The sequence below is a fragment of the Centropristis striata genome, chromosome 6 (assembly GCF_030273125.1).
Source record: "Centropristis striata isolate RG_2023a ecotype Rhode Island chromosome 6, C.striata_1.0, whole genome shotgun sequence".
NCBI lineage: Eukaryota > Metazoa > Chordata > Actinopteri > Perciformes > Serranidae > Centropristis > Centropristis striata.
In genome coordinates, this window is record NC_081522.1 from 16,845,698 (window position 1) to 16,870,668 (window position 24,971).

The 24,971-nt window shown below is 40.0% G+C and overlaps 1 protein-coding gene across 1 annotated transcript in view; it reads left to right on the forward strand.

The window, feature by feature from the left end:
• Nucleotides 1-1,782: 1,782 nt before the first annotated feature.
• Nucleotides 1,783-24,971, forward strand: part of itpr2 (inositol 1,4,5-trisphosphate receptor, type 2) — a 64,990-nt gene continuing 41,801 nt past the window's right edge. Inside the window, exons 1-30 of the mRNA XM_059334779.1 lie at nt 1,783-2,173; nt 6,990-7,060; nt 7,389-7,507; nt 7,598-7,684; nt 8,740-8,898; nt 9,691-9,789; nt 10,644-10,727; nt 10,854-11,000; nt 12,097-12,192; nt 12,514-12,558; nt 14,652-14,803; nt 15,723-15,822; nt 15,957-16,117; nt 16,207-16,348; nt 16,653-16,811; nt 18,195-18,367; nt 19,149-19,268; nt 19,459-19,641; nt 19,804-20,055; nt 20,129-20,276; nt 20,356-20,503; nt 21,418-21,605; nt 21,725-21,848; nt 21,951-22,008; nt 22,212-22,377; nt 22,723-22,911; nt 23,511-23,597; nt 23,681-23,806; nt 23,950-24,072; nt 24,200-24,400. Coding sequence (XP_059190762.1) covers nt 2,082-2,173; nt 6,990-7,060; nt 7,389-7,507; nt 7,598-7,684; nt 8,740-8,898; nt 9,691-9,789; nt 10,644-10,727; nt 10,854-11,000; nt 12,097-12,192; nt 12,514-12,558; nt 14,652-14,803; nt 15,723-15,822; nt 15,957-16,117; nt 16,207-16,348; nt 16,653-16,811; nt 18,195-18,367; nt 19,149-19,268; nt 19,459-19,641; nt 19,804-20,055; nt 20,129-20,276; nt 20,356-20,503; nt 21,418-21,605; nt 21,725-21,848; nt 21,951-22,008; nt 22,212-22,377; nt 22,723-22,911; nt 23,511-23,597; nt 23,681-23,806; nt 23,950-24,072; nt 24,200-24,400 — 3,999 coding nt within the window. The 5' untranslated portion in view covers nt 1,783-2,081. The remainder of the gene's footprint in view (nt 2,174-6,989; nt 7,061-7,388; nt 7,508-7,597; nt 7,685-8,739; nt 8,899-9,690; nt 9,790-10,643; nt 10,728-10,853; nt 11,001-12,096; nt 12,193-12,513; nt 12,559-14,651; nt 14,804-15,722; nt 15,823-15,956; nt 16,118-16,206; nt 16,349-16,652; nt 16,812-18,194; nt 18,368-19,148; nt 19,269-19,458; nt 19,642-19,803; nt 20,056-20,128; nt 20,277-20,355; nt 20,504-21,417; nt 21,606-21,724; nt 21,849-21,950; nt 22,009-22,211; nt 22,378-22,722; nt 22,912-23,510; nt 23,598-23,680; nt 23,807-23,949; nt 24,073-24,199; nt 24,401-24,971) is intronic.

The following is a 24,971-nucleotide window of genomic DNA, read 5'->3' on the forward strand; positions in this document are numbered from 1 at the left end:
AAATAAATAAGTAAATAAATAAATAAATAAATAAAATTTGAATTAATAAAATACATTTAAATTAAGGTTAACATTTTCTTTCAGATGTGTGCCATGATTATCACACAGCTGGCAATTGGTATATTTTGTGGCTCAAAATCTGTCAAATTTTACAAAGTAACACCACCACAATCAGTATCATTATCATCATAGAAGTATTAATGTTGAATCATACAACAATATAAATATATTCAAAAACTACAGCTTGGTAGTTTACTAGAGGGATTGCTATTTTGTGAAATATTGGACAATTTTAAATGTTTTTTCTTTGTTGTTGTTTGAAACAGTTGTTTAAATGAGAAGTTTAGAGGATAGATGTCTCTTTGGTGCACCAATGAGATGCTGTTTTTTGTTAGGGGCCACCGGCCAATTAGGATAGGAACTACTTTTATCTTTGACAATGCATTGTATTTTATCAGCTTATCTCTTCAGCTGTATATCGTCTGTCCGTCCTGGGAGATGGATCCCTCCTCTGTTGCTCTCCCTGAGGTTTCTTCTTCTTTTTTCCCTGTTAAAAGGGTTTTTTGAGGAGTTTTTCCCTGGCCGCTGTGGGAGTCTAAGGACAGAGGATGTGGTACCATGTACAGTCTGTGAAGCCCTTTGAGGCAAATCTGTGATTTGTGATTTTGGGCTAGGTTGTTCTTTTTACTTAATTGTGTTGTTATTGTCTCTGTGTGTAATGCTGCTGCTACACTGTAATTTCCCAGCTTGGGATAAATAAAGTATATCTATCTATCTATCTATCTATCTATCTATCTATCTATCTATCTATCTATCTATTTGATTTGATATATGTAAAATCCTGAAAAGCAACCTATATACGATAATATATTCCTTTGAATATGCCCTGCAGTAGACTACTGAAATAACATAAATGAAACAATATTCAAGTAAACTGCTAGTGCCTTGTACTTGTACTCATGTGCAGCACTTGAATACATGTATTCAACCACTTTGCACAGACAACACTATACTTGTGTAAGATAGATGCAGATATAGAAATACAAAAATGCCACTCAACCTTGGTTCCTTCATTTGGCCACATGAAGAAACTTTATGTCCTTTCTTGCACCACACCTGGCAATCATCTGCAGATAATGTCTATGTCCAGCCTTCATTGCGCCCAGAGGGACTTCTGATCATTTGGCTGGTGATCATGAACTTTTCACTTCCATTCAGGAAAAAATCTTCTTCTGCAGGATTGAGGGTTGGAGAATAAGGTGAAAGAAAAAGGGGCAACATCCTGGGATGAGCTGTAAACCACAACAACAATTACAAATTTGCAAAAATAATTACAGAACCCACTGGATTGTGACTCGTTACCTCCATTTCTCACCTGGCAAAAGTGTTTTATAGATGTCATCAATATAGATGTTCAGTGTTGTATGGCAATTAGCAATGTATGTTTTTTTTTTCTAGAGAGAGATGTAGCAGAATATAGAAAAATTTCAATCCAATTTTCATTTCGTGTTGTGTACATTTAAAAATGTCAATGATAGTATGGTGAGTATAAATAAACATATTTGGTGATGGTTTAGTTTGAATGACAAAACAGTTCAGTAAATTTGATTGATTTCATTGCAAATTTTGTGTCAAAGTAATAAAAAACGATCAGTTTAGTCCAAGATGACTCGTGCCGACTGTATATTTTAATGACTTTTCAGAGGGGCCTGCTCTGAATAAAAACAAAAACATGTTGAACGGAACTCGCTCACAGCCCTGACAGCAGCAGTCTCCTCCCCCTGAAGTGGATGTGAAGAAGAGCACCCTCCGGTCTGCCTGACATACAGGAAGAAGTTGAATAAGTCTCAAAACACAGCGCTGCCTTCAAAAACATCGACTCCAGTTTTTGTGCACTTTCGCCTTTTCTCTCTCTTAATCGACTTGTTTAAATGTACAGCTGGAAGAATGACGGTGAATCTGAGGACTGCTGCTAAACTTGAGGCGCGGTAACGTGAGGATTACTTCACCCGGATAGAAGAAGTATCAGTCGCTTTTAAATGGAGAAACCGGGACAAATCTAAAACGAATACAGAGTGAAAATGTCAGAACACAGGTCCAGTTTTCTTCACATTGGAGACATTGTGTCTCTTTACGCGGAGGGCTCGGTGAATGGCTTCATCAGTACTTTGGGGTATGTTCCTCCTGCGTGCCTCTTACACTTCCTACTCACGGGGAGTCCGTGTGGATTAATCCTCATATCTTTATTACTTTCACTTTACATTTGACACCATTTATGTCTCTCTTAATCCGTATCTGTTCACTTTAAACTGGTCAAGTCAAAAGTTAAAGTGCGACTTGTGGACAAGGCCTGTCAGCGCGCAAACTGCAGCTTTTCAGGAAATTCTTCACGCAAATGTAACAGGAATGCAAAGCAGCGTGTTCGCCAGGTAGACAAGTGTTAATGGTTACAAGCAAATCTTTTTCTTTTGGGCCCCAAAGTAAGGTCTGGGGACCCAGAGGGCGACATGAGGAGGTGTTGGGGGGTCCTTGGCAGAAGTATCACTATGCTTCCATTCATTTGAAGTTAGGATAAGGAGTAGTCATGCATTTTAATGCTGATCACTCTTCCTCATTTGCAGCATAAAGTTACTCGGTAATCTAGATCATCAAACAAAATACTTTAAGACATTAAGACCTTCACAGATTTTTTAATTGTCCCTGTATTTGCTATATTTGAGTTTTCTGACCCTTAAACAACCCTAAATCCTCCGATAACGCTGTATTTTATTGTGAATAACAGAGTAAACCAATTCTGTGTTGTGTCCTTGTTGTCTGTCTAATGTAGTGTGGAAGCCAAATGTAGAAAAGATCAGAGCTACATTTTGATTTGGGAAAGATCATCATTTAAAGGATTGGTGACCAACCTGAGGGTCATGACCCTTTCAGTGGGTAAGAATATAAATCAGACAGCCCACAAGATAGAAAATGGGACAGGGAAGAAGATTTTGTTTTTTGTGTACTGCATAACTGCTGACTGCTCATCAGCAATTTTAATTTACGATGAGGGGATGCAAGTAGATTCTGCTTCCAGGGTTCATACAAAGAAACTATTTGGTTTAGATACCTTGTAAGTGTTTTAAAAGATTAAAAAGCTGTTTATTTGCTTCAATTTAACCATGAAGTTACGGTGTGATGTTTTTTTTATTTTTCTTTCGGTCAGTTGTCAGTCTGACATATTTGAGGTGGTTCGTAGGTGTGATGGAAACCTTTCATTGTGTCATTCACCACACAGCAGTGCAAAAAAATGCCCCCAGCAGTTTGTTTAGCCGTAGTTCCTCCTAGTGACAGTTCCAGTGCCAGACGAGATAGCTCGGTGGTTTCAGGTGCACTCTGGCCTCTGAGCCTGCAGAACAAGCGTGGAAAGATCGCCTGGCTCTAAGGAATGAATGTGCCCCACCCACCACCTCTCCCTTTTCCTTACTCTCTATTTCTCACTCTCCCTATTTCCTTTTTCTCTCTTAAATTCCTCTTGCTGACTGTAACTTCGCAGCAGCTGACACATTCTGAAATATAAGCCTTTTCTTTCAATGCCTTGTGCTTATAAGAATCAAAACAATCAGGTCTTGGAGGAAATGGCAGCTAAATCATGTTAGCACCTTGACTTACAACCTGTTTGTAAGCGACGCCGTTCCCCGCCTCACTTTCCTATGTTAAAAAGCTCCTTTAACTGTAAAAGCCTGTGTCGATGCAAATATAAGTTGCAGCAGCAGCACACACAGGGGCTGTAAATTTAAAAAAGCCAAAGTGTACAGTGCCGATTGTTCACAGCTCTGGTTGTTGTGACGCAAAGCAGTGAAACTCTTATCAGCAACTCAATAACTCATGTAGTTTGACAGGAGCACTGAGGTTTTTATCAAGGGCTGTGCTGTGCCAGAGCTCACCAAGGCCCAGAGAGAGGGGCAGACCCTGCAGGAACCTCCCTGAGCCACAGCCCCTGGGAGCACAATGCAACCTCGGCTACACAAGGCTACTCATGCCCTTGTTTGTTTTGGATAACATTAAATCTGCGAGTTCCTCACACACCTAACATTGCAAACACTCAAAAGCCAAACAACCTTTGAGTTTCTTAAAAGGCTGATCCAGAGCCATGAGTGCCCTTGACCTCTGGGATTATATGCCGTCTCATATCTTTAATTATCAGAAAGCATCATTATGGAGATTTACTTTGTTTTATAATAATCAGTCAGTTCACTTTATCGTGGACCTGTAGTGCATATACCGTTTAAGACAAATATAATATAATTCTGCATCCATTATTTAAGTGGTTAAGTGTTTTTACAGTGATTTCTATGTTCCATAATTGCAGAATACATTTAATGAGGAAGTGTGTGACTCAGTGAGATTACTGCTTATCAGCACGTTGAAACATGCAAAACCAGGTACTGGTTGTAAAATCATTCGCACTTTTCCTACAGATGAGTCATTCTTCTGTTGACTTTAGTTTTTCCTTCTAAAACACTTGTCATAACAAACTTATCAGACCTGCTGCTCTACATTACGTGCTGTGTTTTTCTGCCTTGTTGTCTCCGTTCACTCAGTACAAGCAATGGAGCTAAAATTAGCTTGTCTGTGTCCAGCCTTGTATCCTTGGTTCATGTTTAACTCGGTTACAGAGCAAACTCTTGCACTGGCTGGGAGTCGGCCACCGTCGGAGCCTCTCTGTTTGAACTTAAGCCCGGCACTTTGCGGACATAAGGTTACTTATTTATGAGCTCTAGGGACTTTTCCAGACAGCCATCCTGTTTAGCCATTTAGCACTTGATTCTGCTTCCTGTTGGGCTCTATTGTGTCTCATTTAGATGTAACTCTGATACGGAGTCGGAGGAAATAATACAAAGTCTGTGGATTGACACTGATCAAGCGCAGTGGAATAAATAGGAAATGGCTCAGCTCACTCCAGCGTGGCTGCCAGCTTTGTATGAATTGGAGGAATTGTGCATTGCATTATGTTTCTCCTCAGTGGACGGGATGAATGGATGTGCTTGTGCACCTCGGCCTTTGGTGCAAATGGGATAAAGGGAATGGGATGATATGGAGTCTTTGACATAGAATATCATAGCTACTGTCATATATTATGTCCTTTATGGACTTTTACGCCAGATTATTTCAAATTTGCTTTCTCAGATACGGTCTGGTCAGCTTGAGCCTCTTCTTGATTTAACAAAACCGACTTCCTCAAGAGGATTAGAGTAACTTCTGGACAAAGTAAAGTCTTAAATAAAACCTAAGTAATTGATCTGTTTACCGCACCATTGAATAGCGTTGCAAATTCAAAGAAATTGCAGACATGTTGAATTCACTGCTGCAGCCCAGACCTGCAGTTGAGTCACTAAACAGAAAGCCTGTGCACCCCCACCCTCCTCCGATCACTTTTAGGTATTCTGTTCGTAAACCTGCTCTTTTTCCGTCTCCATTGTTTTGCCTGCTTTCACTCCTCCAATTCCACTAAATAATGGGCTCTCTGCCATTCCAGCTTTTATGACCACCTTTACCCTCAGTCTTCTCAGTGTTGACTACTAACATGGATGGCTGAAATTCATCTTGTTTAACTTTTTAGGGAAGCCATTTTTAAACCAGGGTTGAATTATTTCGATAAATATATTTGCCATCGGCTTCAAAAGTTTAACTGACCTGCTGTGAAACCGCTAAACCTTGGAACTTGCAAATTTTGTAGTGTATTTATTAGTCAATATAAGGTTCTCAAGCATTTTAAACTTTGATACAAATTCAATTTAAATTTAAATTCAATTCAGAATTACTTTATTTATCCCCGAGGGGAAATTCAGTTAGTCTGTTAGCCCTTGAAGAATTAGTAGCCTGATGGCTGTAGAAGCGAAGTATCTTTTGAATCTCTCCGTCCTGCAACGGAGAGAGAGGAGCCGTCCACTGTTGTTTTCCTGGTCCATAAAGGTGTTGTGTAGGGGATGACCCGGGTATTTCAAGATGGACTTGAACATCTTGACAGTGCATATCTCCACTGTACTAGTATTAAAAAAAGATACTTCTGATTCCATGTCAAAAAGAAAAGAAAGTTATTTTCTTACCCGATTGTAATACTCTTTTTTTTTTTTTTCTTTTCTTTTTTTTAATGGTTTCGGTTCTTTCGGCACTTAAATTAAAAGAGATTATGTCTTTTTTAAAAACATGTTATTGAAAATGTATCAATACTTTTGACAATCTTATGTCAGCAACTAGGAAAAAAAGACTAGGATGTGTGAAACTTGGCAGTTGTTTACTGGATGACACCCCTCCAATGCCCTCTAATCAACCCTGCACAGAAACCACATAGTTTCCTCTGGTGGCAGCCCACTGCAGCCTACACATGCTCTAGTAACCTACAGCGCAGTAGAGTTTACAAAGAAGCTCCGTCTTCAATGACCAATACAGTGTTCACTTTACACACAATGCATTTATCTGGTTTTGTTTTATATAATGAACTATATATACATGTAAAAGCCACAGCAACTTGGATGTCATATTATCCTGAATTATCTTTCTTGATTCAAACCTCAACACTTAGAACCACCTGTTGGTCTGGGAAGTGGAGATCAAAGTGACCTTAAATTAGATTATCTTCATCTATAAATGTTCAGAGCATCAGTCCAGGTACTGGGAGCTCTCAGGAGATGGATGTGATGGTTTACAGAGCAGTTATTCTTTCTTGTGTTGCCAGCTGAGCTTTTCATCCTGCAGGTGGCTGATCAACTGTAGAGCAAGCGTGGTTTTGAACCACATATTCAAATGAACGGTTTTAATAGAAGTCTGGGAATCTGCTTTGTGTATTTGCATTTGACTGCGATTCCACAATTAGACTGCAATCTGTGCTATTTAAACCTTTGTTTTCAAGACGAGTGGCCAATGAAACAGTTGCAGCAAGGGAATACATTTACAGAAAGTATGCTGACTGAATTTATTATATCATTTTGTCATCTTCTTCTTCTCTGCAGGCTTGTGGATGACAGGTGTGTGGTCCAGCCTGATGCTGGAGACCTGGCCAACCCACCCAAAAAGTTCAGAGGTGTGTAGAAATATATAGTCATGCTGGTTCACTCACACACACACACAGACACACACACAGACACACACACACACACACACACACACACACACACACACACACACACACACACACACACACACACACACACACACACACACACACACACACACTTTTGGACCACATCCTTCGCACTCAATATTTTTAAAATAACGTTGTGGTTTCAGGGAAACCTATATGTGTTTAAGGGACTCTGCAGGTCTCTGGTGGGTAAATAACCTCAAAAATGCTTTTTCACCACATTAAGACCCTTAAGTGGCACTTAACCTCCTGACTCCTTTCTCTCCAGATTGCCTCTTCAAGGTGTGTCCCATGAACAGATACTCGGCCCAGAAGCAGTTCTGGAAAGCAAAACAAGGAAAACAAGGCAACAATAATACGCAAGGAGACCTGTTTAAGAAGTTACAGGTAGAGCTTTTCACAATCACAATCTGCGTTTAAATCTCCATTTTCATTTGCATCTCAAAGCTTAAGTAAATCTCTGTTTCATTACTCAAGCATGCAGCAGAACTGGAGCAGAAGCAGAACGAGTCGGAGAACAAGAAGCTCCTTGGAGAAGTTGTAAAATACAGTAATGTCATCCAGGTACAGCCCATCTCCTCAGCAAACACCTGAGGCGTCTGATTGTCTTCAGTCCAAAGCCTTGTTTGGGTTTTCTTGTTTACTAAGGTTTTGTTACTGTCACTCAATCTCTGTTGCATCAGGCGAGTTGAGAAAGGTGCACAATGGTATAAAGTATTTGGTTTTACTGATGAGTAAACTCATGTTTTAGGGGCTGAAACATATTTAACTGCTGGTGCAAAATGTCTTTAAGGAAGACTCCATTGTTTCTTCAGTAAACAGGCCTTGTTCAATAAGTTGTTTGTAAGGGTGACCTAAAACATTGTTATAACTCTCCTTTGTAAACGGAATCAGGGAATAGGTTCTATGTAAATACACACACTTCTTTAAATGAGGCCACAGGGAATAAGATGGTAAAACAACTATTTTGAATCAAACGATAACCAACCTCTGCTTTTTTTTATTGCCTAGAGAGTTCATCTTCTCTTACTCTTGTACAGTGGTGAAGAAACTAAGAACATAAACTCAAGTACTGTACTTGAATACAAATTTGACATACTTACCTTTCATGACATTTTGTATTTATCTCCCCTGCAAATTAAGAAGGTTTTTTTTTTAAACTTTTGAATCAACTATAAATACTTGACAGCTTTGGCAGTGCATTTAAAGCATATGACGGTCTTAAAACATTGTCAAAAATAAAATATTACGGTATATAAACAGTATTGTTTAAGTCACTGTCAACACATCACGAGTGTTTGCTGCTTTTCCTTATAGTTATATAGATTATTTATTTTTTATACTTTTGAGCTGTTGGTTGGACCAAACATGCACTGTGAAGGTATCAAATAATCAAATCATTGCATGAGTAATGGTGATCAAATTATTTAATATACTTTTATACTTCTTTTTGTACTTTTTAAGTACATTTTCCTCATTAAACTTTACATCCTTTACTTCTGTAGCGTTTTTAATATTTGACTTTTATAGTTTGTTGTCAGTACTTTTACTTGAGGATCTGAATTCTTCCTCCACCACTGCTCTTCCAGTATTTACTCTTCTTACTCTTCTGTCTTCAGCTCCTACACATTAAGAGTAATAAGTACCTGACGGTGAACAAGCGTCTCCCTGCTTTGCTTGAGAAGAACGCCATGCGGGTTTCTTTGGACACTGATGGGAATGAGGGCTCCTGGTTCCACATTCAGCCCTTCTGGAAGCTCCGCAGCGAAGGAGATAATGTAGGTCTCTCTCTACTCAGCGCCACACACATATCTGAAGTACATGAAGTTCTGTTCAACAACTTGACATTCCTCTGTTACGAGTACAGCAGATGTCAGATCATTGTTCGTCCTGTCCCAGTAACATTTCTGATTTTGTCCTTCCCCCTATGGCTGTAGCATCCTATGGTTAAAGGTATTGCTCCTGATTGTGCATGGTGTTTGTGCATTCTTAGGTCAGACCTAAAATATCATGTAATAAGCATGAATGCTCCTCTCTTCCCACTGCATGTCAGACTTTTAGGTTGACCTTTAAAAGCATCTTGTCGGTTGTTACTTTCTATCTACTGTATGTCATCACTTATGCTGCTTCATTGTATTTAAAATGTTTTTAAATATACCAGCACGGCCCTGGAATCAGTGATGAGCCACATATTTCTGAAGCCACAGTGTGCTTGTGTGTGGCTGGTTAACATGAGATACTGTGTAGAGTCTGTTATAACTCAGATAGGGTTAGAGACCATGTATTATTCAAGCGGTGTACTTTCCATATGTCTGTATGCTGTATTCATGTCCACTCACCATGGTGTGAATAAACGTGTTTGCTGTGAACAGCTCCACCACTCTCTCATGTGAAGCCCAGACTGTTGCACAAAGCACCTTTTTAATAAGGGGATGTTTGCAGACTTAGACTTAAGCCCTGTGCATGGACACACTCTTACTTCCTGTTTAATCCATTTGAACACTTCTGGAAGTTTACCAAGCTGTGTCTCCACCTGTGCTGGGATGTGACTCTCTGTAATTGGGTTCAAGGTGGTGGTTGGAGACAAGGTGGTGCTGATGCCAGTGAACGCAGGGCAGCCTCTTCACGCCAGTAACATCGAGCTGCTGGACAACCCCGGCTGCAAAGAGGTGGGATACATGTTGCGGCTGCTAAATAAACAGCTACAAAAATGTTTCCAAGAACAAACCGTGTCTTGTCTTCTAGCTGTAGTTCATGTAATAGTTTTTGATGTAATAATGCATCATTTTATTCCTTTAAATTTGGACACTACAGGAAAAAAATGCTTTTTTTATGCATTTTTCGATTTTGGCGTATTTTGCTTCCATGTCTTCTTTCAGACTTGTGGAAACAAAACAACCAAAATAGACATTTGGTGTTTATTTAACTTCACTTCATCTCTAGATTTCTCCTAAATTTACCGAGAATTAACGTTTGTTAATGCTCAATTTGCATTACACAAAAAATGACTCTTATTTATCAGTTAAGAATGTTTTAGCATGTTCATATGTGTTTTGCAAAACTGTAATTGTACATTTGTAATTTCACAATGCATTATCTTTAAAGACTGCTTTCTCAACATGAGTTTTTTTTCATAGTCTGAGACAGAAATATCCACTTCAGTCGTACTCACATGCACCATTCTTTTCAGTTTCATTCCTGTTATATTGTAAAGGTTTTTCCTTAAAACATGGACATTTTATTTATTCATTTTATGCCTAGAATATGTCAACAAAATGAAACAAGAATTTTGAACCTGGCTTTATCCAATGTTCAGAAAGCATACAATTTCAGAAAGTCTTGTCGTAATTTAAGTTTAAAAAAAAAAGGAAAAATTTGTGGTGATATTCACCTACAGTGTCTCCCTTTAACTGTGTTTGAAACATAAAAAATAAAACAAAAAGATGGTGACCACATCACGTGTGTGTGTTAAAAATCTCAATTTCATGCTGTGTTTGCTGTCACTCTCTGCTTCATGCTTTAGGTTAATGCTGTTAACTGTAACACCAGCTGGAAGGTCACCTTGTTCATGAAGTTTAGCGACTACAGGGAAGACGTGCTGAAGGGGGTATGTTGTTCAAGCTCTTAGATCTGATTCCTCATTGCATCTTTTTCTCATAACTGCATCTAGTTTGCATGTGTTCGAAGCAAACCGCATGCAGCAATCTCATGTTTTGCCTGTGTCCTCTGTCAGGGAGACGTGGTGAGGCTGTTTCACGCTGAGCAGGAGAAGTTTCTGACCGGTGACGAGTACAAAAAGCAGCAGCACGTCTTTCTCAGGACCACACTGCGGCAGTCTGCCACCTCTGCCACCAGCTCCAAGGCTCTCTGGGAGATTGAGGTGAAACACACATTTATTAAAATCATTCGGCTTTTTTTTTTTAGAAATAACTGTATGTTCATTTATCATACTCTAGTGACTTTTTTGTCCCTGTGTATTTTTTTAATTATATAAGACAAATTGAAATAAATGTGTTGAATCATAAACTGCCTAGCTCAGTTTAAATAAAGAGATAAATCAACAATTGATGTGTTCTAAGTACTTAAACTTACAGTTTTGTCGTACTTAAGAAACACTATCTTTCACATGTTAGACCACAATTTCTCCTCTGATAATTCAAACTGTCTGCCACTTTAACCTTTAGTTCTTTGTAATCCACTGTCTATTGTACTGTAGGTTCCTCTTTATCAGCCTGTGCTGAGCTGAAGTTCCTCCTTCCTTGTCTCTCTGCTCTGTGCCAGACTGCACTTATGCCATCATATCAGTTTTTGACATGTTGTTGCTCCAGTATCACAAACGCAAATTCCTGTTGTCCTTGGCACACAGGGTGACTCTCATTCTTACTCACTCTGACACTGCAGCGATAGGTTAAACTGGAACTCATCTAGTGTGTTAATTGTTATCACTGTGAATAACCACTCTAAATTAAATAATATCAGGGCTATTCAATTACAAATTCAGTTGGGACTGTTTGTAATGTAATGTAAACAGGCCAGACAAATTCTGCGGTTTAAACCTCTTCATTTTTTAAAAGCTTTTAGTAATGACTAATTTCTAATTAATGCAAATGAACATAGTAAAAACAGTGAGGTTAACTGTCTATATTTTGAGACACATAAATGTGTTTTTGGTTAGCACATGTCACCAAATCATATCATAAAGTGACACAGAAGAAAAAAGTGGTATTATCAGTAATCAATAACAATCATTGTTTGACTACTGTTAAATGAATTCAATCCTACAATGAACCGTTCTGTCTGCAAAACAAAACCTGAAACTAAATGAACTGAAAACTGTGAACAATGTTACAAAAGCACCTCTGCACTATATCAGACCCGTTGGAGGTGAGCACAGACTAACATTGAAATAGCTACTTCCAGGAGACAGAAAACGCTTCTGGGTGAATAATGCTCCTTTTTTTGTGTTTTCATGCCAGGTTGTGCACTACGACCCCTGTAGAGGTGGAGCCGGCCAGTGGAACAGTCTCTTTCGCTTCAAACATCTGGCCACTGGGAATTACCTCGCTGCTGAGGTGAGTTTTAATCATTTTCATCCATTGAAATTAGATTTTCATCAATTAAAGAAATCATAGGCATAAAAAGATTTGCTGCTCACCGCTGTGTTTCATCATGCAGTTCTTTTTCAGTCTGATAGCATCGACTTTGCAGTTTCTGCACAGTTGGAGTGGGTTTTAGGTGATGGGCTGTAGGTGGCAGTGTTCCCATTGATATGGCACTATCACCCATCTGCTGTTGAATAGTTTGGATTTGGGGATGATGGGGATGATAATGACAGGATTATGACCACAGCTTTTTATATGTTTTGGGTCACTGATGGCTTAATTTCTCTGCAGGTGAACCCTGAATTCAAAGACAACACAGTGGAGCCCAAAGGAGAGGTGAGTCAGTCAAACAAGCACATTTTGGTGCAAAGTCACACATACCCAATCTCAGACTGGATACCACTAACAGATTTCTCAAATTATGTAAGTTGATATTTATAATTCAAGACAGCAGCAGTGGAAATATGATTTTACACCACAGATAAGTCAAATTGACTGAGTTGGTTTTAGTGGAAAGAACCATTATCTCACCGGTTGTCTGTATGTTGTCTGTCCAACTTCAGGCCCTTTTCTGTCTCTGCGTCCTTTTGGTTATGCAATATCACCAGTTCGCTTACACTCACACACAAACTCTGAATCTATATCTAGACATTTCTTTCAGCTCTTAGCTACCTTGCACATTTGTATTCTGGCAGTGCAAAGAACACGCACACAAACTCTCTCAGACTCACACACTTTCTCATGCACATGCTGAATTTCAGACACACAGGGGGCTCCTTACATAACGTCTGGGTGTGGGGGTGCCCTGCGAGAGGGGATGGAGGGGAGGCAGACGTGCTGTCTGCTCTGCTCCACTCGCCTGTGCTAAGCTGGTGGGGTGAGTCACCAGCGAAGGGGGGAGAGGGAGGAGGGGAGAGGAGTGGGAGGATAGAGAAGCTGAGGCGTGGAGGCAGCTCTGGGGAGCTTCCCATTGACATGCAGAGAACAGTGGGAGAAATTAACCCTCGCCATTATGTGCTGCATCTGCACAGCGCAGACTGTACCAGCCTACGTACCGCAGTGTCTCTCACACCACACAGAGAAGTCATGGCTCTCTGGCTACATCTCTGTGTAATTTGATACCTCATTAGTATAAGAAGCTGTGACAGTATAGTTTGGCGCACATCCGTCCATCCTCAATTATAGATTTTATCAACAGTTGTGCTCATTAATCAGTATTTACGTGACTATGTGTTGAAAGACGTGGCAACTTGACACAAAACATGTCTATGCTCTGCATCACATAGAGGCTAATATTCAACATAACAATTCTTGTTCACTGCGGTGAGGCAGAATTTTTAGAGACAGACATCATTTATGAAGAAATGTAGAGTGTGTGTGTGCAGTTTGAAATTGTGGTGCTGTGCTGCTGGACATGAAGGTATGAGAAGGTGTTGACCTGCTGTGTGCACTGCCTTCAGAAATAAACTATTTTTCTGTCCACCAAGAACTTGCATTAATAAAGTTATTGTTACATATCTTGTTACAGTATAATGTTTATTTATCATGTGTGATAAATATCTGGGTTTTTTATCATGGTTTATTATTACTAGCACCAAGGATGTCATGTTTTCTGTTCAGTTTGTCAGCAGGATTATAGAAAGATTTTCATTAAACTTGGTGGAAGGGTGTAGCACGGGCTGAGGAAGAAGCCGTTAAATTTGGGGGTGAATCAGAATCACAGGGCAGATACCCAAATCCTCAGATTGCGAGATAGGGCATGGCTATAGTGGAGGTCTGCTCTCTCCAAGTGCCCTTCTACTTAGTAATTCAGAATAATTCAGTTTCTATCATCACATATTAGTTGGGGGCCAGGAGTCGTATTCACAAAACATTTGATCTCACCGCTAGGAGGACTCCGAAATAGTTCCTTCCACTAGAGTTTCGTCTTAAAACCTATTCGAAGAGCTGCCAAGAGAAAGGTTGATACCATTGCTCACAGAATAATTAATAACGGAGGCTCTAGCTCACCTGTTAAAGCGTGCACCCCAGGGCTAAGTCCTTAAGCAGCTGTCCTCGTTTGATTCTGACCTGTCGCACCCTCTCTCCCTCCTTTCCTGTCTATCTTCGGCTGTTCAGTACCCAAACATCTTTAGAAAGTGATAATTGGTTGCAGCCCATACCTGTTCCAAATAAGGTTAATTGACTCTTTATAGTGTTGCACACGTGTGAACAAGCACTGCATGCATCTTTCTTTCAAAGACTTGAATATGGACTGAATATGTGGTGTTGTGTACTGTGCTGTACGTTTAAAGATTGTCAGAATAGCATAAAATCCATCCAGCTTAACTTTCTCTGTCATATAAGCTTTTAGACTGCAGACTTTAATTCGCACTTTGTGTGTGTGTGTGTGTGTGTGTTGTGTGTGTGTGTGTGTGTGTGTGTTGCAGAATGAGACAGATACTTTGTTCTCCAAGAGGAAGCATCAAGCAGCAGAGAAGATTGCTTTCACCCTGGTTTCTGTTCCCCATGGGAATGACATTGCCTCTTTGTTTGAGCTGGATGCCACCACTCTGCAGCGGGCTGACTGTCTCGTGCCCAGGTCAGTCACTCACATGGGGACAAAAGCAACAACAACAAGTTACATCTGCTATCGGTGTATACACAGGGGGCATTTTTCACTTGAGTTCACAGCACAGAGCACAGCAGTTATTGTCAGAATATGTGCCGTTGGGGTGACATAAAATCACTTATTTGGACTCCAAACCATCTGCTTTTATAAATTTTAGTGAGGAAAGTGCCATTTTGTTACTGGTAATAGAACAATCTGAAATAAAGTGACACTTGTTACTGGATAATTTTACAAATAAGTGGAACGGAAATAAAGCTAAGGGAAGTTTCTCACTCAGTTGGCATAAAATCTCTGTAATACATGCATTTTATATTCTACAGCCATTCTAGCTGCTCTATGTGGCTGTACTCAGTGCTTTTGACCAATTATATATGCTAATGTCTGCATGCCAACATGTTCACATGACAATGCTAACATGTCGTTTAAATGTTCACCTGGTTTACAATCTCATTTCATTGACTGTTTGTTTGTGAGTTGTCATGGACTTTTGCTCTTGTTTTTCATTATCATATGCACTGAATTTACTTTAACTTGTAATTTTAACAATTACTTGAACTATAAATGCCCATCAAGGGTCTGGTGTTGTAAATTAGCTTCAGATACACATGTACAGTAAATAAGACACTGCTTTTGCAACTTTTAATGTTTCTCTGCACATGCACAGCTGAGGCTTATGGGGAAATCATTACTTTTGCAGGTAATTGGTCAAACCAAGGTTTTGGACAAATTAAAGTTTGACTTTATGATGGTACTAAATTAAAAGTCAGGGGACAACTTATCATAATTCAAGTTAATGGCTAATCGACTTACCAAGATCAGTATTTTTCAGATAAACAACAGCAACTAAAAATCATATGTGGTGTAAATGACTTGTCCCATCCTTCCTCAGAAACTCCTATGTCAGACTTCGGCACCTGTGCACCAACACCTGGGTGACGAGCACCAATGTGCCCATCGATGCAGAAGAGGAACGTCCAGTTATGCTCAAGGTCTATACACACACGCGCACACACACACACACACACACACACGCACACACGCACACACGCACACACAAACTCCTACATGAGTAAAACAAACATGGATGCATCATTTGGAAATGTTTTTTTGGCTTTCACAATAGATTGGCACCTGTCCCACCAAAGAGGACAAAGAGGCTTTTGCCATTGTATCTGTTCCCCTGTCGGAGGTCAGAGACTTGGATTTTGCCAACGATGCCAGCAAGGTCCTTGAGTCCACTGTGAGGAAGCTTCAGTACGGCAACATTGCTCAGAATGAGAGGAGGTACAGATGCATGAGCATGACACAGGTGACACACGAGGGTCTACATGTTTTATGATCTCATGTTATTCTCTGCTTGCATGTTGTTTCAGGTTTGTGACCAAGCTCCTGGAGGACCTGGTTTTCTTTGTGTGTGTGGTACCAAACAACGGCCAGGATGTCCTGTCTGTGGTCACCTCCACACCCAACCGAGAGAGGCAGAAACTCATGAGGGAACAGAACATCCTCGCTCAGGTCCGCATGAGTGCACACAGATTAGGACACGCACTTCTGTCTGTCCTTGCAGAATGCAGATTGATGGAAATTTAACACAGGACTGACATGGAAATGTGACATAGATTTGGCTGGGTGCCCCTAAGTGTGGCACTATATCCTATAGTGCCATATATCAACCTAGATTGTTTTGGTGTTGGTTGCTGAATGTTGAGATGCCAGATGTCTGCCGTTATAATATAAATATAATTGAACTATATGGCACTCTGTTCCCTTGCTATTGTCCTTAGATGCTCACTTGGTTCTCATGTTTCTGATTTTTCAGATCTTTGGCATTCTGAAGGCTCCGTTTACAGATCAGGGTGATGGTCCGATGCTGAAGTTGGAGGATTTGGGAGACCAGCGCTATGCTCACTTCAAGTACATGCTGAGACTCTGCTACAGGGTGCTGCGCCACTCCCAACAGGACTATCGCAAAAACCAGGCATGTTTCCGCCTCAATATTAGACACGAGTCTAATATTGAGTGTTCATTGAGTTTGTCATCAGGCTCGTTAACGTGCTCATTAACACGAGGATGTGGAGTAGTTTAGAGAGATGGCTTTTGACTGGGAGCTTAGCGGTATAGATTCTGCCAGACTGTCTGGAAAAATCTATGCAGGGACCAAAGCTGCTGTAAAGATGCCTTTAATCAAGAAACCTAAGCACTGCTCAAACAGTCTTTGGATCCATTAGTGCGTTGTTGCTCAAAGTGCAGCCTGCGGGCCAATGGTGGCCTGAATGTGACTTGAAATTATTTTAATCATCCCCAGCCCATTTCACTACTTTTACTTTGAATAGTTTACATTTAATAGGCTACTCGGCTAATGCGTCAAACTGCGCCCCCTAAAAAACATCTTTCAAGTTAGCAATGACTACCCCCTAATCAGTATCAATGCAAATGCTGTTAGGTAAAGTTAAAAATGATGGCGGAAAACTCACAACAGCATTTTTTCTGTTGGAACACCTCTGCATTAGTGGATTATCAGGGAGAAAGGATTACAAGTTGTGGGAGCTCGTTTAATTTATGGAATAAGAGACATTCTCTCCTAAACAAATGGAAAAAAATGTATATATATATATATATATATATATATATATATATATATATATAAGGAATAAAACACACTCCTGCTCAATACGCTCATTGATTTTGCTGAGTAAAACACAAAGTTAATACACGGCTCACAAGAGAGCAATCTCCTAAGAATTACCTTATTAAAGTGTAAATAATAAAATTAGAGATCACACTGTCACAGCTTGAATAGAACAGAGCTCTAATTATCAGCTAACAGAAGTTACAAACTTTACTTGCTTTGCCTTTTTTATCTGATAAAATTTGTTGAACATTTTCTATTTCCACCTTTAAGCAAACTAAGGAACTACACAACCTCACTCTGGCTTTGATACATTTAAAGTGGCCTGTAGTGATAATTTTACAAACTAACTGATTAACAAGTTAATTGAAAACCTCAAGTCAGTAGATAAATTGATAGAGCCCAACCCCTTGATGAAAACAATCATTATTTGCAGCCCTTAACTTATCACAAATAGCTCATGATGAGCTGCTGGGGGCTAACAGGCTGTGGATGTGACCGCCAGCTCTCAGGTGTAATTATGCTTAACTTCATGAATGTGAATCAGGGTGTTTTTTCAAACTTATCTTGCTCAATAACTTCTCCCTGGATGTTTGTGAAATAAACACACTGCATGCAATGATTCAGCACATTTTTGTGCTCTCTTCATTACTCAGGTTTTTTCCTCTGAACTTCACTTCACCACCACTTCAGTCTAAAGTGTAAATAACCATACGTCTCCTGTGTGTGTAGGAATATATAGCCAAAAAGTTCTCAATCATGCAGTCTCAGATTGGGTATGAGATCCTGGCTGAGGACACAATCACTGCCCTGCTGCACAACAACCGCAAGCTGCTGGAAAAACACATCACAGCCAGAGAGATTGAGACCTTTGTCAGCCTGCTGAGACGCAACAGAGAGCCCAGGTGAGACAAGTACATCTCCAGAGGAGGAGATATACTGATGGAAAATATGGGGAAAATATGACATTGTGCAGGACAATTAGTAGTCATATATAAGACTTTTATTGCAAATGGTTACATAGGGAATAATACTGACAAGGGAACACAGTATAATGCTAAATAATGCAATCAAATAAAATTTGTTAACCCTACATTTAAAATGTTTGTCTCTTTGGACACTGTGATGCCATATTTTGTCTTGTTATGGGTAACATTTTATAGTGAAATGTAAATTAAAAGTTACACTTTTTATATAAGCATTATTTTAATATTGTATTAACTGTTAAATTACAAAGATAAAGATTAATAAATATACTTTGTGTTTTAAAAGTTTATTTAGATAGTAACTAGCCATGCACAAATAATCACTCTTTTATAGACAATCAATAAAATATTTAACGGGGCCAAATGTATTAATTTATTACTTGATTACTAAACCACCTATTAATCATTAACAAATTATTATAATCATGAGTTCTATAGCAGCCATTCAATAAATGTGTATAGACAGTTTGCAAACCAGTTATTAACTATTAACAAAGTGTTACAAATGTTTACAGATGTTTTACAAATGATTTCTTTAAGTTTAACAAATCATTAATTAACAAGATAACAAAAATGTCATGTATCGTCAGTAGCACAAAAACACTTGCATGTGTACAACTGCTTCCTGTGTAATTTCCTGAAACCTTGTGTGCAAAACATTAGTAAACAGTGGTGATTTTTGTCTGCTCTTCTCTTTCAGATTCCTGGATTATCTGTCTGATCTCTGCGTGTCCAACAAGACTGCGATCCCCGTCACACAGGAGCTTATCTGTAAATTTATGCTGAACCCCACCAACGCAGATATCCTCATCCAGACCAAGTGAGTCACACCCTGTGGTATCTATATTTAAACCATCTAAGTCGATCCTGGCATATTTCAGTTCTTCATTTTTTAACATGTACAAACAAGCACATTCTTCCACTGTGCCTCCTGTGTAATAGATATTTTCAGCAGCTCTACGTCAGAATTTGTTTAAGTAACTGCTTTCTTTCTCCCCGACCCAACCCAGACTAATCACTAACACGGAGACCACCCTGGAGTCCTCTCTGCTGCAGGAAGAGGTGGAGGATGAGGAGGTTTGGCTCTACTGGATCGACAGCCACAAGGAGCCTCACGGCAAATCCATCCGCCACCTGGCCCAGGATGCTAAGGGCAACCACAAGATGGATGTAGACATTATCACCTATTACAGGTGACGGAGGCATTCTTGCTTTTAGTTCCCCCATGTGCTGCACCTTCTTTCCCCAGTGACACAAAAATAGCTGACACAAGAAAGCAAGACACAAGAAAGCAACACTCTATGTTTGTTTGTCCAATCTGCAAAATGAAAGCCTATCCCCTGCCTCCTCTGTAGGTACCAGCTGAACCTGTTTGCTAAAATGTGTCTGGACCGTCAGTACCTAGCCATCAACCAGATCTCCTGTCAGCTACCTGTGGATCAGATCCTGCGCTGCATGTTTGACGACTGCCTGCCCTTCAACCTCAGAGCCTCCTTCTGCCGTCTCATGCTGCATATGCATGTGGACCGTGACCCACAGGAGGCCGTGGTGCCCGTACGATACGCTCGCCTCTGGACCGAGATCCCCTCCAAGATCAGCATCCACGAGTGAGCGTCAGTCTGTGTGATTATGTACAGTTGTATTTTAAGAGTTGCAGACCTTGATTGTGCTTTCTCACAGGTTTGAGTATGAGTCCACTGACTCGTCAAGAGAAGAGATGAAGAGAAAGTTTGCTTCCACTATGGAGTTTGTGGAAGAATACCTTAAAGATGTGGTCAGCCAGCATTTTCCATTTGGAGATAAAGACAAGAATGAACTCACGCTAGAGGTAAAATATAAGGCTTTCATTTGCATTTATTTACTCACCGGGGCTATTTTAGTCATGGTGTTTTGCTTCTCTCTTCTAGGTGGTGAATCTGGCTCGTAACCTGGTTTACTTTGGCTTCTACAGCTTTAGTGAGCTTCTGCGTCTCACACGCACTCTGCTGGCCATCCTCGATATTGTCCAGCACCCACTCACCTTCATGAACAAGCTCAACAAGAGCCCAGAGGCCGGTCAGTAACAGCTTCACAAGTGCATTATTTAATTGTGTTGGTCGACTAAGGTTTACTTTTTAATGTATGTAGCATTTTAAAAACTGGAAAGAAATTTTAAAGCTAATGACTGTTTCCTGTAATTTCCGAGTTAAGATCATTGAAAAGGGAGAAGGCAATTCATAATAATATAAACATATGAAAAACAAGATCCTGGAAGTCTGGCTTGATATTAAGCAATGCAGACAACCATGAAAAAACCACAAGGCACACCGTTTGTAGGTGAAATTATATTATAAATCATGCATATACAATACAACTTCCAGCTCATTTTGACTGTAGGTCTTCATCATATTCAGCGCCGTCAGAGCCATGCAGCTCTTCCTTCTTTTGTTGAAAAAAAAGCCCATTATTCAGTTTAAGATTGCGACCAAAAGCCAGACAGGAGACCAGGGTTGATAGTCCTCCGGTTTGTTGGTTGGAAATATGGGTGCAGCAGTTAATAAATGTACTGTATGCAGAAGCAAGGCTATGCATGAAAGATTTAGGATTTAGATTCCAGCTGTGAAAGTACCAGGAAGGTAGCAGAGGGAGAAGAGAAATGGTAATTGTCTTGCTTTTTAGTGCTTGTTTCGAAGATTTTTTGAAGAAATATAAAGTCACAGAAGTAGACACATGAGGTCAAAATTGACTTTCTGCAGATTGTAACTGGATTAATGAAATGTTTTCTGGAAATGTTTAATAGTGGGCACAGTGTTGAATAAAAAGTCTGGTTAGGTTGATTGGACTGGAAACAATAACTGCTCATTTATTTTTCGTAAGCTGGAAAAGTTCTGGTTTTACAAGCTAAAATATGTCAACTATGTAAAGAGATGTCAATGATAGGATTTGCACACATCCAATACAAAATGTGTGAAGATGAATGTGTCCTTCAGGCAACAATGTCCTGCGTACGATCCACGGAGTTGGGGAAATGATGACTCAGATTATGATGAGTCGAGGAGTGCCGCACAGCCTCCCGGACACCCCTCCGTCCCTGCGCTATGGGAGAGGACACTTCCTGCCAGACAACGAGGATGTCATGGTGATGGACACAAAGCTGAAGATCATTGAGATTTTGCAGGTTAGCGCCACCTACTGGTTGTGCTTTTTCTGATTTCTGGTGAAATTTGTCATAATTTAAAAAATGTTTGGATTTAAGTGTTTGATTCCATCTTTGTGGGTTTTTTCTTCCTCTGTTAGTTCATCCTGAGTGTGAGGCTGGATTATAGGATCACATACTTGTTGTCCATCTACAAGAAAGAGTTTGGGGAAAAGACCGTAACTGACAGCTCTGTCTCTTTGGCTGAAATGCCCCCAATAACATGTGAGAGTTTCTTCTCTCTTAATGCAAGTCCTAAAGCGCTCTTTTTCTCTAGTCCTAAATGAGTTATTTACTGACCTGCTGCCCACTTTCTTTTGTCTCCAGCTTCTGGACCAGACATAGATGAGATTGCGACTAAAGCAGAGAGCATGTTTGCAGGGAGGTAGGTGGTGCTCCAGTGTTTTTATACGTTCAAAGTATTTATATAATACCTTTTTATAATAAACATTGACTGAAACATGACTTTTCTTGTGTAAGACTTTTAACAAAAGATGTAAGCTGATTGTTTTTGAAAAACCTGGTTCCCCAGTCTGTTTGAAATAATATTTCAGCGGCTTAAAAATTCTTGCTCATGTATGACTTCAGCTCAGAGTTGAGTGCGGTGGAGCTGGACGATGAGGGTGGCCGGACGTTTTTGAGGGTTCTGATCCATCTCATCATGCAAGATTACCCCCCACTGGTGTCTGGCTCACTGCAGCTCATCTTCAAACACTTCAGTCAGAGAGCTGAGGTCCTGCAGGCTTTTAAACAGGTAGCGACACAGCAGTTACACTTGAGCATTTGATACTTGGTGAGCTGACAGAGTGTGGCATTAGGCACTTCCTGAGTTAATCAGTTTGGATTAGGAGGGTTCTCCAAAGGGCCAAACAGCAGCTGCTGTAGTGTAAACTGTCTCACTAAGAGCTTCCTCAGCTGGATTCTCGAGCTGCACAAGCTCACATTTTAACAATGCGCAGACTTTCTAAAGTGGTGCACTGAGACGTCTTGGCAGCGATATGCTTTCACACACATTTGTTCTTTTAATATCTTTGTCTGGTTTATTTCTCATCCAGTGTATTTGTGTGTGTGTGTGTGTGTGTGTGTGTGTGTTGTCTAGGTCCAGCTGCTTGTGTCAGAGCAGGATGTGGAGAACTACAAGCAGATCAAGACAGACCTGGACCAGCTGCGTCTGACCGTTGAGAAGTCGGAGCTGTGGGTGGAGAAGAGTGGAGTCTACAGCAGCGAAGACCTTGTGGTCAGGCAGGGAAAAGAACAGAACATCGAGGTGCTGTACCATCATTTAATGGTATCCGACATCTAAAAGCAAAAATTCACATTTTAGATTTTAGAGTGAAATTTATTTCTCCACAGGAAGCTGCTATATTTATCTTAAACATCCCATCAGTCAGTCAGCTGCTCTGTAAATGGCTTCTTTGTTTGTTGTTATTGCCCATCTAAGCTGATGGAAAGCTGTTTTGTTGGCATAGTACTAAGGAATAATGAATAATAATGTCTGACAGAACAGGAATCTGCTGTAAATCAGTTTTATTAGACAGGCCTGTAACATGTAGTGTGTGTTTTTACATCATTATTGTTACAGTAATGCAATTATAAAGATGATAAGGATCAGTGCAGGGACTTTTCCCACCACACTGACAAATGGCTGGTAATTAGAGACAGGATGTAGAGGCTGTTGCATGCCAAAGATAAACCTTTTGGAGTGAACACAAGAATTGTGGAGCTTTAGTTAACTGTGGAATAAACCACAGTTAAACAGTTATTTAACACACAATTGAATATATGAATGGAATTTGATTTAATACTGGAATTTAGTTACTAGTGTTGTCAAAATTAACATGTTCATTTTTGCAATTAATTTAATAATTTATGTATATCTCTTGCCAGGAGGTTGTGCTGAGCCCAGTGCAGGATGGAGATATTAAACCTCAAATTGACAGCAACAAAGCAAACAACTACAACATCGTCAAAGAAGTGAGCTCAATTTCTTTATTTCAAGGACATTATTATCTTTTTGTTCTGCATGTCTATAATACGTGTGTTTTTCTGATATTTAGATCTTGCTGCGGCTCAGTAAGCTATGTTACCCCAGTAAGAAGAGTCGTGTGCAGCAGCAACGGTTGCTGAAGAACATGGGGGCCCACACTGTGGTGCTGGACCTGCTGCAGATCCCCTATGAGAAGGTGAGTTACAACCAAAACTGCCCAGCAACTGACTGGTCATGCTTGATATTTCTGTGAAATCTTGGCATAGCTTGGTTTCTTGATATCTGTGTCTTACACTCTCTCTAATCTCTCATTTTATTTGCATGGCTCTGCCTTTGCAGACCGATGAGAAGATGAATGAGATCATGACCCTGGCACATGCATTTCTGCAAAATTTCTGCAGAGGAAACCCTCAGAACCAAGTTCTGCTACATAAAAACCTGAACCTCTTTCTCACTCCAGGGGTATGTTGTGATACATTGCCCTTAGGACAGTTTTCTTGGTTTATTTTCCTGTTATAGAAATTAATCAATTCACTGTTTTTATGAAGAATGTCTTCCTTTAAAAGTCATGACTCCCATTTTTCACCAGTTGCTTGAAGCTGAGACAATGCGTCACATCTTTATGAACAACTTCCAGCTGTGCAATGAGATCAGTGACCGCGTGGTCCATCACTTTGTCCATTGCATTGAAACGCATGGAAGACATGTTCTGTACCTCAAGTTCCTGCAAACCATTGTGAAAGCTGATGGGAAATATGTGAAGAAATGTCAGGACAAGGTCATGACAGAGGTGAGAATAAATGTTCATGTTATACTGTGGATTTTTTCTTATTCCTCTTCCGGACGCAATTTCGTCCCGCTACTAGTCCTACAACTTAAAGAATTGCAGGACAAATTATATATCAAAACGTGCAGTTTGATCGGGATCGGTGTGCTATTACTTTTCTCTACAGAATACGATTTTTTTGCGACGTAAGTCGCAAAAAACTGCTCAAAATTTTGCATTGAAATGAATGGGACGGCCGACAAAAAATGAGCGAAAAAGAACAATCATTGGAGATTTTCAAATGTCTTCTTCTCCGGCATAATTTCACCTAGAGACTCCATTTAAACTTTAAACAGTAGACACAAGCCTTGTGTATCGGTGTATTAATCCACGTTTCGATAGGCCATATAGTTTTTTATCAATCCCTGTTCAATGACCATGATCATTTTTGGAGAAATTCTGAGATTATAATGGGTGTGTATTGCACGGAATGTTCGTGTCAGAGTGTGTGATGTCATCGCTCAGAGTGTAGAGGGAGAGGTAAAAAAATAAATTTTAAAACTGCGCTCCAGGCCGCAAATTCCACTCTACAGAA